General features: G+C 46.9%; 1 protein-coding gene across 1 annotated transcript in view; it reads left to right on the top strand.

Moving 5' to 3' along the window:
- The first annotated feature begins 12,479 nt into the window (after positions 1–12,479).
- Positions 12,480–17,417, top strand: part of LOC310849395 (uncharacterized protein) — a 28,661-nt gene continuing 23,723 nt past the window's right edge. Inside the window, exon 1 of the mRNA XM_083749556.1 lies at positions 12,480–13,168. Within this exon, the coding sequence (XP_083605682.1) occupies positions 12,506–13,168 (663 nt within the window). The 5' untranslated portion in view covers positions 12,480–12,505. The remainder of the gene's footprint in view (positions 13,169–17,417) is intronic.

Here is a 17,417-nt window from a genome sequence, read left to right as displayed (position 1 = left end):
GTTCTTTGGCTGTATTATGTCCTTGGACTGCACTGATGACTCTTTCACACCAGAAAAAGAGGATTGGGTTTTGTTGACAATTTTGAGGCTTGTGCAGTTGAAATGTATCCCACTCTACAAAGGCAGGAGTCATGTTTCTTCTTCTCCCAATTTTTCTTCTGTGTCCGACCCCCCCCCCCAACCATGGTATACGGCCCCTGAAATGTTGGCTATGGAGATATAATGCCCTATAGCTCAAAATGCTCCACACTGTACACCTATATGACACAAGTTGAAATAGACAAGACAAAGATCGGGTGGAATCATCTGTAACACTTGGAATGAGAATAGAAAAAATTAGACATTCTCCTTTGAACACAACTGGTATCACATCCCCCCCCCCCCACAAGTCCTTAGCACCTGCCATCCCAGCAGGCTGCTCTTGTCTTGTGATCAAGAAATCTGAAGATTGCTTATCCACTCTTAGTCTCAAGGTAGTAAAACAAATACCCTTGAATGAGAGAGTTATTGGGAAGGTCCCTTGTTATTTTTGATGTTGGAGGCTACATGCTGTTTAGGTGACCTTGTTATAGTATTGACATGTGCTTTATTTTATGTTATTATATATTTGTTTTCCCATGTTATCATGATATTATCACTATGTTGTTGTTGTTTTGTTATTATGAAATTGCTTTTGTATGGTTTGTTTGAAATTCATCCCTGTTTTGTTGTTGTAAGCCACTTTGGGCATGGGTATTCATATGGGAATATGGGGGGGGGGGGAATAAAATGAATGAAATGAAATTTTAGACTCTGTAATCTCGGCAAATCTTGGGTTTGGATTGCATTGTTAATGTACCTGCAAGAAATGACTACAGGCAGGGAATTAACTAATCTGCGTCCCTGAGTCAATGGAGCTTGCCCAACACTTTGAAGTGATAGGTACAAGAACATTATGCCTCAGATGGATGGCACTCATGCCATTGGAAATTTCTTTATATAGTAACTGTTACCCATTTGCAGACCTTTACAGTAGCTGTGTTAAATAAACACTTCTCATTTTAAGTACGAGCATTGTTTTCAAGTTTCATCACTTGCAAATGTCCTGGCACAAGCGTCAACCAAAATATGATCCAGAGTTGTGAATAGTGGACACAGAGGACATCTGAAAAGTCATCTAGTGACAGAGATGTACCCAAAGTACTACCAAACTTTACACTCGCTCCTTCAAAGGGAGTGCAACAACACTCAGAAAAGGGAACGTGCCAATTTCCAAAACATGGGGACCACCCACCCAAAGAGCTCCATCTTCCTAGAATTCAAACACGATCAACCCTCATCTAGACCACTACTGCATCTATACACTGGTTCAAAGCTTTCACAGTCTCTTCCGATTCATATGTTATGGAAAAGGAGAGTTGTGTGTTAACATCATATCACACTGTGGATACCTTGCTCCAAAACTCCTAATGACCTCATCCAATGGCTTCATATAGATATTAATTTAAACTGGAGTTCAAATAATATGATCGTAAGCACAACATATTATGTAAAGAAGCTTAGCATATATTTGATCTGCTTCAGTATTTTAACCACTGCTAATTACCTGAAAGATCATCTCCATCCCCATTGTTCAGCCCAGACAATGAGGCCCTACTCCGAGGGCCTTCTGGCAATTCCCTCACTGCCAGAAGTGAGGTTACAGGGAACCAGGCAGAGGGCCTTCTGTGTAGTGGCGCCTGCCCTGTGGAATGCCCTCCGATCATGTGTCAAGTAAATATACGAGTACCTGACTGTTAGAAGACAACTGAAGGCAGCCCTGTTCAGGGAAGTTTTTAATGTTTGATAGCTTGACATTTTATTATAATTATTTTTATTAGTAGTAGTATTCTATTGGGTGCCACCCAGAGTGGCTGCGGTATTATTATTGTTTGTCAGAGCTGCCTCTAGGTCCCAGCTCACAGAGGACCAACGCTAGGCTGTCGTAATGTACAAAAGTATTTATTGAAGTTCAGTTTCCATTTCAAAGCTGCAGCGTGCAGCCCTACATCTTAAACCCTAGATCGGTGAAGTCCCGTCTGAGTCTCCTCCCCTCTGACACCAGTTTAAGATCCTAGCCCTGCTCCACCTTTTCCGCTGCTCTCTCCTCCTCTGGGTCCTCCTGCCCACTGGGGCATTGCCCTTTCTGGACTCTTCCGACGCTGAGTCGCTTAGCTCCTCCCCCTGCCTCCGGCGGGCTTTGGGACCCGGTTCCCAATCCTCATTCTCTGCTGTCCCGCGCTCCTGTACATTTGAACTTGCCTCTCGCGCCAACCCAGTGACCTTTCTCCTAACCGTTACAATACTTCTGTCACTGCTTCCCTCTTCCGGAATACTGGCTGGATCTGACCTCCCCTCCGTTGTCCGACTCTCCGATGGAGGCGTGGTAAGCTCTGCCTCGTCTTCTCTCCCTGATGGGGAATGCACTGGCCCTGATACTTGGGACTCTTCCCCCCCACTCTGCTCTGGTGGGGAAGTTGGTCCTGATTTCCAACTACTGCTCTGGGAGTCCCTGCTGCCCCCTTGCTCCTGAGGCGTTCCCCTTGGGAACCCCCTACCCCTGGCCACTGGCGCCCCCTTCTGTGAATCTTCCGATTCGCTGGAGAGGCTCATGGAATCCCTCGGGCCACTGTCACCTCCTACGCTCCCCTCGGATTCCTCCCCCTCGCTCTCCATTTCCTCCCCCTCCTGTGCCTCTGCTCCTGAGCCCCTGACATCCATCCCCCCCTCGAAGCCCCCCCTTCCCCCCTCCCCCTCTTCTGGTGTGGGTTCTGGGTGCTCCAGTGTTGTGGGGGTGAGTGCAGGATACAGTTCTTCCCCCGTGGTGTGCAGCCAGCTGGTTAGATCCGGACAGTCCTCAATGGGCTCGTCGACGTCGATCTCCTCAGCTCCCATCTCTCTGGAGGTGTGTTCGAACCCTGGATCCTCCCCCAACGCGACCATGACCCCCTCTCCCCCTGTCGCCTGGGGTGACGCTGCGTGCGAGGGCCCGCTCGGCAGTTCTCTGCGCCACCCCACCTCAGGTTGATCTTCAGACCAATAAGAGCCGCCTGTGCCAAACCCTGAGAGGGATCCCTCTGGGGAGCTAGTCTCCGGCGTCGTCTCCTCAGCTGAAGAGAAACCCTGGAACATGCTGGCTGAGAGTGTGGGTGTGAAAAGATATTCGTTGAAATAATCTGCCAGCATGGGCCTGTGTGGGAAAAGTGCGTGGAACTCGTCTTTGAGGTAGTGCTCCTCCACCGCATAGTACGGTACCCACCTGTTGGTGCTGGCCGGGGTGTCCTCCCTGGCAAGTAGATATTCAATCCCTTCCTCCCCCCATCTCGAGTCCAAAATCGCTGTGGCCTCGTTGAGTGGCTCCACCCTCGGCGACCCCCCCTTCGTGGGCGCTTCCCTGAGCGGGTCTGGTGCTGTCTCTGGCACCTGAAACCTGTGAGGTGCCTTGTAGGGTGTGAGCACTGATCTATGAAAGACCGGGTGCATTCTGGATCCCTCCGGGAGTGTCAACCGGAAGGCCACTGGATTGATCTGTGCCTCGACTTGGTAAGGCCCTAGCTGCTTGTGTCTGAGCTTTTTCTTTGCTAACGATCTGGCCGGTACTGCCTGGGCCGCTAACCAGACCCAGTCTCCCACCTGTATGTCTTCCCCAACTCTCCTCCTGTGTCTGTCTGCCTGCATTTTGTATGCGTGTTTTGCTAGTTCTAACTGCCTCCGGAGTTGCTCGTGGACTTCCTGTAACTCCGCTGCTAAGGCCTCTGCTCCCTGCGGCTCCCCCTCCCCCACTTTCTCTAAACCCGGGGAGGTTCTGGGATGCTGCCCATTGTTGGCGAAAAACGGTGTCACCCCTGTTGACACGTGTTTCGTGTTTTTGTAGGCAAACTCGGCCAGTGGTAGGTAGTCCACCCAGGTCGAGGGCTGTTGGTTCGCGTAGCATCTCAGGTACTGCTGCATGATGGCGTTGACCCTCTCCGCTTGTCCGTTGGTCTGCGGGTGTCTTGCCAACGCTAGGTTGACCTTGACGTTCAGGATGCCCATCAGCTTTTGCCAGAAACTCGAGATGAACTGGCGCCCCCGGTCGGACAGGATAGATCGTGGTAGGCCGTGCACCTTGAACACGTGGTCTATGAACAGCTTGGCTGTCTGTTCCACTGTGGCCACCTTCGCGCAAGGAATGAAGTGGGCCATCTTGGTGAACAAGTCTACTACCACAAGTACTGCTGTTTTGCCCCTCGAGCTGGGCAGATCAGTGACAAAGTCCAGGGCCACCCTCTCCCACGGTTCGAGCGGGGTCTGTAGCGGTTCCAACAGTCCCGCTGGCGGTCTGTGTACCGGCTTGGCCCTCTGGCATGTGTCGCACCTAGTGACGTAATCCGCGACTTCTCCCCTCATCTTGGGCCACCAAAAGTCTCTGGCTACTAATTCCACCATCTTGTCCTTGCCGAAATGTCCGGCGCTGGGCGCGTCGTGTAACTGTTGCAGTACTCTCGCGCGGAGGTCGTCTCCCGGCATGTAGATGGCCCCTTTGCGGATGAGCAGTCCGTCACGTATCTGGAACTCGTCGTCCTTCACTGTGCCACTGCGCACTTCCTCCATCTTGGATCGTGCGAAGGAATCCGTTCGCAGCACGCGACGTATTGCTTCCAGGTCCACGGTGGCCGAAGCGCATGCCCACGCTTTAGGTGCGAAAATGTGTTTGGCCGCCACCGGTGCCGCTTCCTCGAGATACTGCAGTTTCCTGGATAGCGCATCAGCCATGATGTTGTTGTCTCCTGGGATATATTCTATCCTGAAGTCGAAATCCGCAAAGAACTCCGCCCAGCGGATGTGTCTCTGGTTCAGGAACCTCGCCGTGCGCCAGTACTCCAGGTTCTTATGGTCCGTGCGAACTTGCACTGTGTGTTTGGCTCCGATGAGGAAGTGCCTCCACGCCTTGAAGGCTGCATGAATGGCCAGCAACTCTCTGTCCCAGATGGTGTAGTTCTGCTCCGACTTGCTGAGTTTCCTGGAGTAGAAAGCGCACGGCCTCCAGTCCCCTTGCGGATCTTGCTACAACAGGACTGCCCCCACGGCTCTGTCGGAGGCATCCGTTTCAACCCTCATGGGTTTGTTGGGGTTCACATGCAGCAGTTGGTCTTCGGATGCGAAGAGACGCTTGAGTTTCTGAAAGGACTGCTCCGCCTGCTCCGTCCAGATGAACTTCTTCTTCTTGGAGCTGAGGGTGTCCGTGATGGCCGCCGTTTGCATAGCAAAACCCTTGATAAACTTGCGATAAAAGTTGGCAAAGCCGACAAACTTCTGGACCTCCTTCCGATTGCGCGGGCTCTTCCAGTCCAGTACCGAGCGGACCTTGGCGCTGTCCATGGCGAGTCCCTTGTCGGACAGCTTGTAGCCCAGGAAATCCACCTCCGTCACGTCGAACTGGCACTTCTCCAGTTTGGCGTAAAGTCTGTGCTCCCGTAGTCTCTGCAGGACTTCCTTGACATCTCTCTCGTGAGCCTCCTGCGATTCCGAGAAGATCAGAATGTCGTCCAGGAAGCAGACGCACTTCTTGTAGAGGAGCCCCGCTAACACGTGATGCATGAAGGCTTGGAAGCAGTGGGAGCCATTTTGCAAACCAAACGGCATAACCCTATATTCATAGGTGCCCAAGGGCGTAAACATGGCCGTCTTCCACTCGTCGCCCTCCCGCATGCGTATAAGATTGTATGCCCCGCGTAGATCCAACTTGGTGAAGATGCGTCCCTTCCTCACCGTCGCGAGCAAGTCGTCGATTTTGGGCATCGGGAACGCCGTGGGCTTGGTTTTCGAATTTAAAATTCTGAAATCAACTACCAGCCTCTTTTGGGGCGTGTCCTTTTTCTTCACGAAGAACACAGGACTGCCGCCCACTGCTTTGGACTCCCGGATGAATCCTCGCTTCAAGTTGTGATCTATGAACTCCCTGAGCTCTTGCAGTTCGTCTTCGGACATGGAATACAGTTTTCCAGTCAGCAGCGTCGCCCCTGGCAGGAGGTCAATCTTGCAGTCGTATGGTCTGTGGGGGGGTAGTTTGTCCGCCTCCTTCTCGCAGAAGACCTCCAAAAACCCTCTGTACTTGTCGGGTACCGCTTGCAGCATGCCCAAGTGTAACTGCTGTCCATCTTCCTGCCCCTCATCTTCCTGGGTAGGCAGTATGCAGTTTGCTGCGCAGTAGGAGGAGCTGAAGGTCAATTGGCGCTGGTACCATGCTAGTGTCAGACTGTGCCTGTCCAGCCAACTCATGCCCAACACTATGGGCATGTCTGACAGGTGGGTAACATTGAAGCTGATGACTTCCCGGTGATTTCCAATTTGCATCACCATTGGCGGCGTTTGCTGTACCACCTGTCCCCCCAGCAATTCCCTTCCATCGACTGTGACTACTTTTAGGGGCATCGTGGCCGGCAGGAGCGCTATGCCATGCTGCTGGATGAAATCCACTCCTATAAAGTCTGCATTGCTGCCAGAGTCAATGGTAATAGGGACTTCCATGGAGAGCCCATTGGGAAGTTGGAGGGAGGCAGTGAGCTGCACCACTGGTTTGGGTGGGAGGGGGTCTGTGGGCTGTAAGATTCCTGGGGACTGCTTCACTGACTCGTCTGGCTGGGCCCCAGTGCCTCTGCCTCCAGCCAGACTCCGTCGTTTCCCTGCAGTGGTTCCTCCTGCTGAACTGTTCCCTTTACTGTTGCTGAGGCTGCAGTGTGCTTGTGGAGCCTCTGGGGACACTCTTTCGCCATGTGCTGAGCACTGTCACAGACGTAACACTTCCTGTTCCCTCTAGGAGCCTTCGTTTTGACTGCTCCCGGTGTCAGGGCTCTGGCTGCTGACTGAGCCCTGGCACCACCTATCTCCATCGGCTCCTCTCCCCCTCCCAGTGGAGGCGTGGATTGAGCGCGCGCTGTGTCCCTGGGAAAGAAAGGAGGTGCTCTAGCTGGCGTGCGTCCCCAAGGCCCTTCGTCTTTGCTCCAAGGAGGTTCTTCCAGCCTCACTCCAATCGCCAGCGCTTTCTGGACCACTTCTTTAGTGCTCTGGGGTCTCTCCCCCTTGCAATTTCGTCTTTCACAGCCCCGTTCAACCCCTCCCAGAACAGGTCCCGGACGGCAGCTGAGTCTTTTTCCCATCCCAGCGCGTTGACCAATGCAAAAAAGCGGGAGTGATATTGCCTTACAGTGGCTCTGCCTTGTTTCAATCCATGTATCTCCTTTCTGGTGACATCTACATCTACCGCTGATAAAAAACAAGCGTCCATCGCCTTAATGAAGGCATCCGCATTTCGGAGGGCTGGGTCATTATCTCGCCACAAATTGCGCAGCCAAGCTTTAGCTTCTCCATGGAGATGAGTTAGTATGAAGCCTACTTTCTCCTCATCATCTCTAAAGTCCTTCTCCAGCAACTTAAGTGCAAAAACCACGTCTGCTCTGAAGTTAGGATACTGCTGCAGGCTCCCATCGAAATGAGACACGAGGCTGCCTCCCCTCTTTCCAAGACCAATCCCCTCTGGTCTGGCACCCGGTAGCCCCTGTTTAGTCAACATTTCCAACCTGGTTTGCAGATCCCGGCAGGCAGCGGCTGCTTCGTCTTCCCTCTTTCTTGATGCCAATATTTCCATGTTAAGCCTTGTCACTGCGTCTTGCAGGGCTGCCATTTGTTCTTCGGTAGTCATCCTGTCCTGCTTTCGTGAGCTCGCGAAGCACCAATCTTCGCCCCTCGCTGCGCCCACTCACGTTGCGAGGTTTTATGGAGACGGGACTTACTGTCAGAGCTGCCTCTAGGTCCCAGCTCACAGAGGACCAACGCTAGGCTGTTGTAATGTACAAAAGTCTTTATTGAAGTTCAGTTTCCATTTCAAAGCCGCAGCGTGCAGCCCTACGTCTTAAACCCTAGATCGGCGAAGTCCCGTCTGAGTCTCCTCCCCTCTGACACCAGTTTAAGATCCTAGCCCTGCTCCACCTTTTCCGCTGCTCTCTCCTCCTCTGGGTCCTCCTGCCCACTGGGGCATTGCCCTTTCTGGACTCTTCCGACGCTGAGTCGCTTAGCTCCTCCCCCTGCCTCCGGTGGGCTTTGGGACCCGGTTCCCAATCCTCATTCTCTGCTGTCCCGCGCTCCTGTACATTTGAACTTGCCTCTCACGCCAACCCAGTGACCTTTCTCCTAACCGTTACACTATTTCTGTCACTGCTTCCCTCTTCCGGAATACTGGCCGGATCTGACCTCCCCTCCGTTGTCCGACTCTCCGATGGAGGCGTGGTCAGCTCTGCCTCGTCTTCTCTCCCTGGTGGGGAATGCACTGGCCCTGATACTTGGGACTCTTCCCCCCCACTCTGCACTGGTGGGGAAGCTGGTCCTGATTTCCAACTACTGCTCTGGGAGTCCCTGCTGCCCCCTTGCTCCTGAGGCGTTCCCCTTGGGAACCCCCTACCCCTGGCCACTGGCGCCCCCTACTGTGAATCTTCCGATTCGCTGGAGAGGCTCATGGAATCCCTTGGGCCACTGTCACCTCCTACGCTCCCCTCGGATTCCTCCCCCTTGCTCTCCATTTCCTCCCCCTCCTGTGCCTCTGCTCCTGAGCCCCTGACATTATTATTATTATTATTATTATTATTATTATTATTATTATTAATCATTAAAGTGGAGAGATGGGTGACCAGGTGGATCAGCTCGCATCCACATGTCACAGCAAATGGCCCTGACTCCTTGTCCCCCTCCACATACTGGGGTACTCAAGAGCAACCCCCCACTTGACCGCAGGCAATCATGTCTCCCCACCAATAGTCACTTTCCCCACCCAATAGAAGACACATGCGGGACAAATGCTTTTTTGTAGTCTCTGTGTGTGTGTGTTTTACTGTATCCCTGTTTCTTTCTTTTTTTGTAAAACATTTTGGGCATGGGTTTTTGTGTGTGAAAATGGGGGGGGGGGGACAAAATGAATGGAAAGAAATTTTAAACTCATTAATCCCGGCAGTTTTTGGGTTAGGATTGTACTGTAAATGTACCTCCAAGAAATGACTATGAGCAGGGAATAAAGTACTCTGGAGCTTGCTCAGATGTATAGGAGCTCATGCTGTTGGGAATTCCTTTATATAGTAACTTTACCCATTTGTAGAACTTTAACTGTGTTAAATAAGCCTGACACATTTTAAATCCAAACTTTGCTTTCACGTCTCATCACTTGCAAATGTCCTGGTGCAAGTGTCAACTAAAATACAACCCAGCATTCTGAATGGAGGAGACAGGGGACACCTGCGCATCTAGTCACACAGATGAATCCAGAACTACCCCCAAACTTCACACTGGCTCCTTCAAAGGGGATAGCAATCCCACTCGGAACAGGGAACTTGCCAATTTCCAAAACATGGGGAACCCCTCCCCACCCAAAGAGCCCTCATTGTCCTTGAATTCAAACACAGTTGATCAGCCCTCATCCAGACCACTACTGCATCAAGACACTGGTTCAAATTTTTCAGAGTCTTTCCCAATTCATATGTTATGGGAAAGTAGAGCTATGTATCAACATCATCATAGTGCTGACACCTTGCTCCAAAACTCATAATGACCACATCCAATGGCTTCATATATATGTTAAATGCAGTGGTACTTCGGGTTAAAGAAACTTCAGGTTACAGACACTTCAGACACTTCAGACTCCAGTAATCCAGAAATAGTACCTCAGGTTAAGAACTTTGCTTCAGAATAGGAACAGAAATCGCATGGCGGTGGCAGCAGGAGGCCCCATTAGCTAAAGTGGTACCTCAGGTTAAGAACAGTTTCAGGTTAAAAAGGGCCTCCGGAACAAATTATGTTCTTAACCCGAGGTACTACCGTAGATATTAATGTTAATTGGAGTTCAAATAATATTACCGTAAGCACAATATATCATAGCAAAGCTTAGCATCTATTCAATCTGCTTCAGTATTTTAACTTTTGCATGTTTTAAAGTATGGTTGTGATTTCTAGTGATTTTTCTGTTCATTCTTTTGTAAGCTGCTTTGGGATTTTTTTTTTTCCCAAGCAAGCAGTGTATAAATTTTAAGAAATAAGTGAAAAGAAATAAACATTACATTGGTTACCATGAAATTGCCTGCTAATGAAGGTGGGCATGACGGATGACCTGGTGGATCAGGTCCCTTCCATGGGTCACAGCAAATGGCTCTGACTTACTTGCCCCCCTCCACCTAGCTGGCCTACTCCAGAGCAACCTTCCCTCCCACCCTAGGTAGTCATGTCTCCCCACCAATAGTCAACTCCCCCACCCAATAAAAGGCACACAGGGACAAATGCTTTTGGCCGTTAAAAGGCCAGGAAGTTGCTATCTTGCTTAGACGGCCTTGATTAGAAATCTGGGGATGAGGTCTTGATTTATTCCATTTGTCTGGTACAGATAAAAAAGTATGTGAGACATGAGCTGCTTCCTCCAGAACCAATTACAATCCTAGTCTTCATGACTGTAGCCTTCTGGGACATAAATGACAATAGTCTCTTCCTCCTTGGTGAACTGATAATTACCTTCATATCCAATTAAAGAGTATCCTCTTGTCCTATGAGGCAGAGAATCAAATTAAACCCAGACGAAGAACAGGAGGGACCGTTTTGCATCTTTGAGTGAGACTGGTAAGATTTATCATTTTCCCCTGGGGCAAGAGTGGGGCCATATTTTCTTTCTCTTATGTCCTTAGGACCTGCCATTCCAGTGCAAGATGTTGCATCCTTGTTCTCTTGCACTCACCATCTCTGAAGACTGCTGATCTGCAGTTAGTCACAAGGTTGGGTGAGACATTTACAGGACAGGCCAGAGCTGTGATGCTTGCAGAAGGTTGATTCCCGGCACCTCCAGGTAGGGTTGAAAAGAGGACTTCTTAAAATGCTACAGAGTGGCACTGGGAGTCTGTTTGACAAGTCTTAATCTTGACAGAACAATAGTCAAACTCAGTATAAGGTGATTTCCTGAGGTTTTGCCAAAGAAGAGAACAAACATTGTATCCAGACACAATGAGATTAATGTATTTTAACAGGTACGCAGAATAGACTGGGTCATTTCAAGTGATCCAAGTCCAGTGCAGGGACTTCACTTGTGATTGATCCGTGAAGTCTTGGGAAAGTTGATCTTATTAAGACAATACGAAGGGAGCAGCTATCTATGTTCCAAGTAGCAAAAACAATGATGGGATTCCGCTTAATATATAAACATATACATTGTCTTTATTTCTTGAATTCCTTTCTATGTTCTGTGAGTGACTAAACCCTTAGGGTGAAGTTGCAGAACAATAGTTATCCCACTGAAGAGTTCATTTCTCCCCTTTCTATAAGTCACTCATTGAGTCAACTAGTTACTTTCGATTCTTGCTAGTTCTTGGAAATTTCCCCATCACCCCAGAACTACAGGAGAGGAGAATCTGGTAGGCAAGGAGGACTGCTAAGTCTTTCCAGCATGTTGTGTATGAGGCTACTGTGGAGGAAGGGGATGTAGATGTAAACAGCTGCCTGGATTAGGCCCAGGCTGGAAGCCAGGAAGGTGTGATGCCACCAGCTCTCAATTGCAGCTAAAGCAACAGCCACAAGTGCTAATGCTCAGTTGCCTTGCAGTAAGAAAATGGCAGACACATTTGGAGGGGAAATTTTCCATCTCCACCACCACCAAGGGAATCTGTTCATTTCTTTATCAGACAAGTACGATTGCTTCTTAAAGGTGCCACTACTACTTGGGTAAACACTTGCCCCCACCCTACCTGTTTGCTTCTCATCCATCAAAAACAGCCTCCTTACTTAGGGGGTAGACAATACAGTCATATCAGAAAGCTTGCTCTATTTTGGGGAGAATCCTAGGAACTGAACAGAACACTGAGTTACACGTAATAAGAAAACATGTAACATTTCTCCTTGACCTCTCTTTCAGAACCTCCGGCACACCCTCATTCATTCCTAGCCTGCTCTCATTTCATTGAAAGACAGCCCCACCCACCTGGATGAATGTTCAGTAGGTAAGTGAAATTCATTGCTATTAAACTTTATATAAATCTTTCCATAAACAAGGTGGTGTCTTTCTCATTCTGTCTCAGTTCATCTCCTTCATCCTTACTGATATCTCTTACTAAGCAGGAATGATGAGCCTGGCCATAGCAAAAGAAGTATGACTGAACCTCAGTTTTGGTTGAATTACATATCAGACAATAATGCCAGAAGACCAGGGAATGCTGTACTGACTTCTTCTCTTGGCAACAATCAAAACTCAAATAGAAAAAAGCCAGAGGGGTGTGGCCCATGCGGGGGATCCATTTATATTGCAGAGAAGTGCACATATATGACCTTTGGCTTGATAGACAGATGTTGTGGGTTTATGTGTTGTTCAATGGGTTCCTGGATCTCACAGTTCTGGGTTCTGCACGGAATTCCAGCTGAGTCAAACATCTTTGTGATATTTTCCATTTCCTAGAGGAAACTTCTGCTCCAGAAGAGGAGGCAAGATTTCCACATGCCATCATTCAACATGGAAATAAATACCAATGGGACTTTGCAATCTGCTGTGGTTGCTGTGACATATAAAGAGTATCATGACACTTACAATAGCTCATCTAACGACCAAGGACATTTCCAATCTAAACAATTTAAAGTATTTATACTAAATGTCTTCATTTTAGTTACCTGCTGTGTGGGATTTTTGGGGAATGGAACTGTCATCTGGCTTCTTGGTTTCCGCATTAGGAGGAAACCGTTCACCACCTACATCCTTAATTTGGCTGTTGCTGACTTTGCATTCCTCCTGAGCCTACAGTTCCATAATTTTATTAGGTTTCCTGATGAAGTTCTTGATAGTATTGATGAATGTCTCTTATCCTTCACATACAACACTGGCCAACTTCTTCTGACAGCCATCAGCATTGACAGATGTGTGTCTGTCCTCTTCCCTATTTGGCATCGGTGTGTCCGGCCGACCCATTTGTCCACCACTGTGTGTGCCCTCATATGGGTCCTCTCCTGTCTGTTCTCCATAGTCCTCTACATTATCACAGAAATATCTCCCCTTATATCAGATAACCCCAATCTTTGTTTCCTCACAATATGTTTTCAATTTCTCTTGACTGGACTGCTTTGCCTCCCACTTATGACAATTTCAACTGTGATCCTTTTCATCAAAGTCTGTTTTAAATCACACCCACGAAAGCGGGGAAGGCTTTTCACGGTTATTTTACTTACACTCCTCTTCTTCCTCGTGCTTGCTTTCCCACTCAATGCCCTTCTTCTTGCTTTATCCATCATGGGCTGGAATATTCATGATCTATTCCATTATGCCTATTTGTGTGCCTCCCTCAACAGCTGCGTGAACCCCTTCCTCTATTTTCTGGTTGGGAGGAGGAAGGGAGGTCAGTATAGGGGGAGTCTACTGGCCATCCTCCAGCGAGTTTTGAATGACGAGGAGAATGACAAACAGGAAGTGGACCCTCCTTATTCAAACCCACTTAGGAACCTTTCATAAGAGTTCTTTGGTCTGGCTTTAATATGTCCTTGGACTGCATTGATGACTATTGTTCACCAGAAAAAGAGGCTGGGGTTTTGTTGAAAATTTTGAGGTTTGTATAGCTGAAATGTATCCTGCTTTACAAATGAGGAGTCATGTCTTTTGTTATCTCAATCTTTCTTCTGTGCCCCACTCACCTATTGCATACATCCCCTGAAATGTTGACTATGAAGATATGAAGCCCTTTGGCTGAAAGAGGCTTCACTCAATTTAGTTGTACTGTATAAGCTGCACCACTTTCTCCAGCAAACCAAAGTCTACTTGGAAGTTCTGATGGTGACCTTTAAACCTTGCCGATTTGGAACTTGGGTATTTCAAGGACTGCCATCACTCCTGTGAGACTACCCGCACCGTATGATTTAATTCAGAGACTCTACTTAGGTGCCTGTCAGCAAACATAGGCAGAACCAGGCAGAGGGCCTTCTTGGTAGTGGCTCCCTCCCTGTGGAATGCACTCCCACCAGATGTCAAAGAGAACAACAACTACCAGACCATTAGAAGACATCTGAAGGCAGCCCTGTTTAGAGAAGCTTTTAATGTTTGATGTATTACAGTATTTTAATATTTTTTTGGAAGCCGCCCAGAGTGGCTGGGGAAGCCAAGCCAGATGGGTGGGGTATGAATAAAAAATTATTATTATTATTATTATTATTACTACTACTACTACTACTACTACTATACAAATAGGCCACATTTGCAGAATTTAATTCCATGTATGATTAAACAACCTCGTGGTTGGATGAGATGCCCCTGGATCATAGAATCATAGAATCGTAGAATCGTAGAATCGTAGAATCGTAGAATCGTAGAATCGTAGAGTTGGAAGAGACCACAAGGGCCATCGAGTCCAACCCCCTGCCAAGCAGGAAACACCATCAGAGCACTCCTGACATATGGTTGTCAAGCCTCTGCTTAAAGACCTCCAAAGAAGGAGACTCCACCACACTCCTTGGCAGCAAATTCCACTGTCAAACAGCTCTTGGAAGGATGCCCCTTCCAACTCCACAATTCTTTGAGTGTATTATTCCAGGAGTTCCTGAATTCAGTTCTCTGCAAGAACAGGAAAGTTCCATTCTTTTGGAAATTTAAGCATGTTCTGAAGACCACACACACACACACACACACACACACACACACACTTCATAGTGTGTTCAGCTTCATCTATCCCTCTTTAGATATATATTTTTAATGACTAGTAGGAATTTCGGATGCCTATCTTTTAATATAAAAACCCCACCTGTTTTTTATTTTTGATGGTTGTCATTTTGTACTTGTACAATGCTATCTGAAGAGTTGGCTTCCTGTAAATCAGTCTATATTTGTGTTTAATAAACAAGCAAAGAATGATACCATATTGAGGCAAGGACTTGTATTAACTGCTGACATATACATTACATTACATTACATTATTGTGTCTGTTTAGATTTGCTTTCTCTTGTTGTTGTCCTGTACTTTACACATAAATCAAAACCATTCTGAAAATGTTTTTTTAAAAGTGTTTTTAAAAATACATTGAATTTTCCATGAGCCTCTCCATCGCCATCTATTGTCGCTTTGTATTTTGCACTCTTAAAACTCACTTAAAACGTTTTATTTGTAACTGCATGGCTGAGTCCTGGCTTAAGGAAATAATTGCATGCAGATGAGGGTGATGGACAGCTAGTGAAGGACCCTGGGTGAAAAGCAGGGAAGGGGAGATCTCCCAGGGTTAGAGAAACTCCCTATGTAAAAGCTGGGGGGGGGGGCACACCTATTTCTGTCTGGTGTAAAAGTTAAGATATATTTGTGAGACAGGGCTTTGCATGGTATTATCCCTTTCTCTCTCCTTGTTTCTTTTCTTTTTGATTAGAATAGTTTGCTTTTTATTGTATTATGAAATTTCTCAATAAAATTTCATTTTAAAAAAAGAACACATGGTATTCGCATATATCATGGGTGTCTGCCTTACCCAATCTCCTTTTATGGAGGAGGAGAAAGAAGAAGAGTTTGGATTTGATATCCCACTTTATCACTACCTGAAGGAGTCTCAAAGCGGCTAACATTCTCCTTTCCCTTCCTCCCCCACAACAAACACTCTGTGAGGTGAGTGGGGTGAGAGACTTCAGAGTAGTGTGAGTAGCCCAAGGTCACCCATCAGCTGCAGGTGGAGGAGCGGGGAAGCGAACTCGGTTCACCAGATTACGAGTTTACCGCTCTTAACCTCTACACCAAACTGGCTTATGTTAAGGTGGTCTTCAGTGACAAGTAGCTAGCAAAGAACTGTCACTCTCATTGCACATTCACTTGTAGAAAAAAATAAAGGATTCTTTTTATAATTTTTATTAAATTTTCTGTTTTACAATTTAAAAAACTCATTTTGACACGACAAGGATGCCCCCTATCCCCTCTGTTATTTATCTCTGTTCTGGAGGTGCTTTTGAACATGATTAGGGAAGACCGGTTGGTACAAGGAATACAGGTCGGAGTGAAACAATTTAAATTGAAAGCTTTTGCAGATGATTTGGTTTTAACATTACAGGAGCCAGAATCTAATACGAAGAGAGTGTTAGAACTAATTTATGAATTTGGTCGGGTAGCGGGGTTTAAATTGAACAAGCAAAAAACCAAGGTCCTGGAGAAAAACTTGACACCTTTGGAAATAGATGGGTTTCAGAAAGAGACAGAATTAAATGTTGTTAAAAAGGTAAAATACCTAGGGGTAAACTTGTCTGCCAAAAATTTGAATCTATTTAAAGACAATTATGAAAAATACTGGTCAGAAATTAAGAAAGATTTAGAGATTTGGTCAAGATTGAAACTTTCCTTGATGGGCCGAATTGCAGCTATAAAGATGAATGTATTGCCGAAGATGTTATTTTTGTTTCAGACCCTACAGATCGTAGACAGAGTGGAGTGTTTTGGGAAGTGGCAGAAAGATATCTCTAGGTTTGTCTGGCAGGGCAAAAAGCCCCAAATAAAATTTAAAATATTAACTGATGCCAAAGAGAGAGGGGGGTTTGCCCTGCCAGATTTAAGGTTATATTATGAAGCTGCGGCTTTCTGCTGGATGAAAGATTGGTTACTTCTTGAGAACACTGATGTCCTAGATCTGGAAGGGTACGATAATGCTTTTGGATGGCATGCATATTTGTGGTATGACAAGGTAAAGGTTCATAAAATGTTCAAAAAAGCTATATTTATGGTCTGGACAAAATACAAAGACTTATTAGAAGGTAAGACTCCGAGGTGGTTATCACCAGTGGAGGCCAAGGCCAGAAAAAGACTCAATATGGAGGTCGGATGGCCAAAATATTGGGAAATAATAGAAAAAACTGGAGATAATTGGAGGCTGCAGAGCTTTGAAAAATTAAAGAATAGGGTGCAAGACTGGCTTCATTATGCTCAAATTCAAGAGGTTTTTAAGTTGGACAAAAAAATAGGATTCCAGGTGGAAAAATCGAAATTAGAGACAGAATTGTTAGAACCTAAGACCAATGTACTCTCGAGAATGTATAACTTGCTGCTTAAATGGAATACCCAGGATGAGATAGTTAAATCAGCCATGATAAAATGGGCTCAGGACATTGGGTACAACATTATGTTCGAAGACTGGGAAAGGTTATGGACCACCGGAATGAAATTTACGGCATGTAATGCCCTGAAAGAGAATATTATGAAAATGATATATAGGTGGTACATGACCCCAGTCAAACTTGCAAAAATTTACCATCGGTCTGATAATAAATGTTGGAAATGTAAGGAGGCTGAAGGGACATTCTTTCACCTTTGGTGGACTTGTCCAAAAGTGAAGACCTTCTGGGAAATGATCTACAATGAGTTAAAAAAGGTGTTTAGGTACACCTTTCCCAAGAAACCAGAGGCCTTCTTC

Source organism: Podarcis gaigeae (assembly GCF_964106915.1).
Source record: "Podarcis gaigeae genome assembly, chromosome: 7".
Classification (NCBI taxonomy): Eukaryota; Metazoa; Chordata; class Lepidosauria; order Squamata; family Lacertidae; genus Podarcis; species Podarcis gaigeae.
This window is presented reverse-complemented; position numbering and strand designations above follow the sequence as displayed.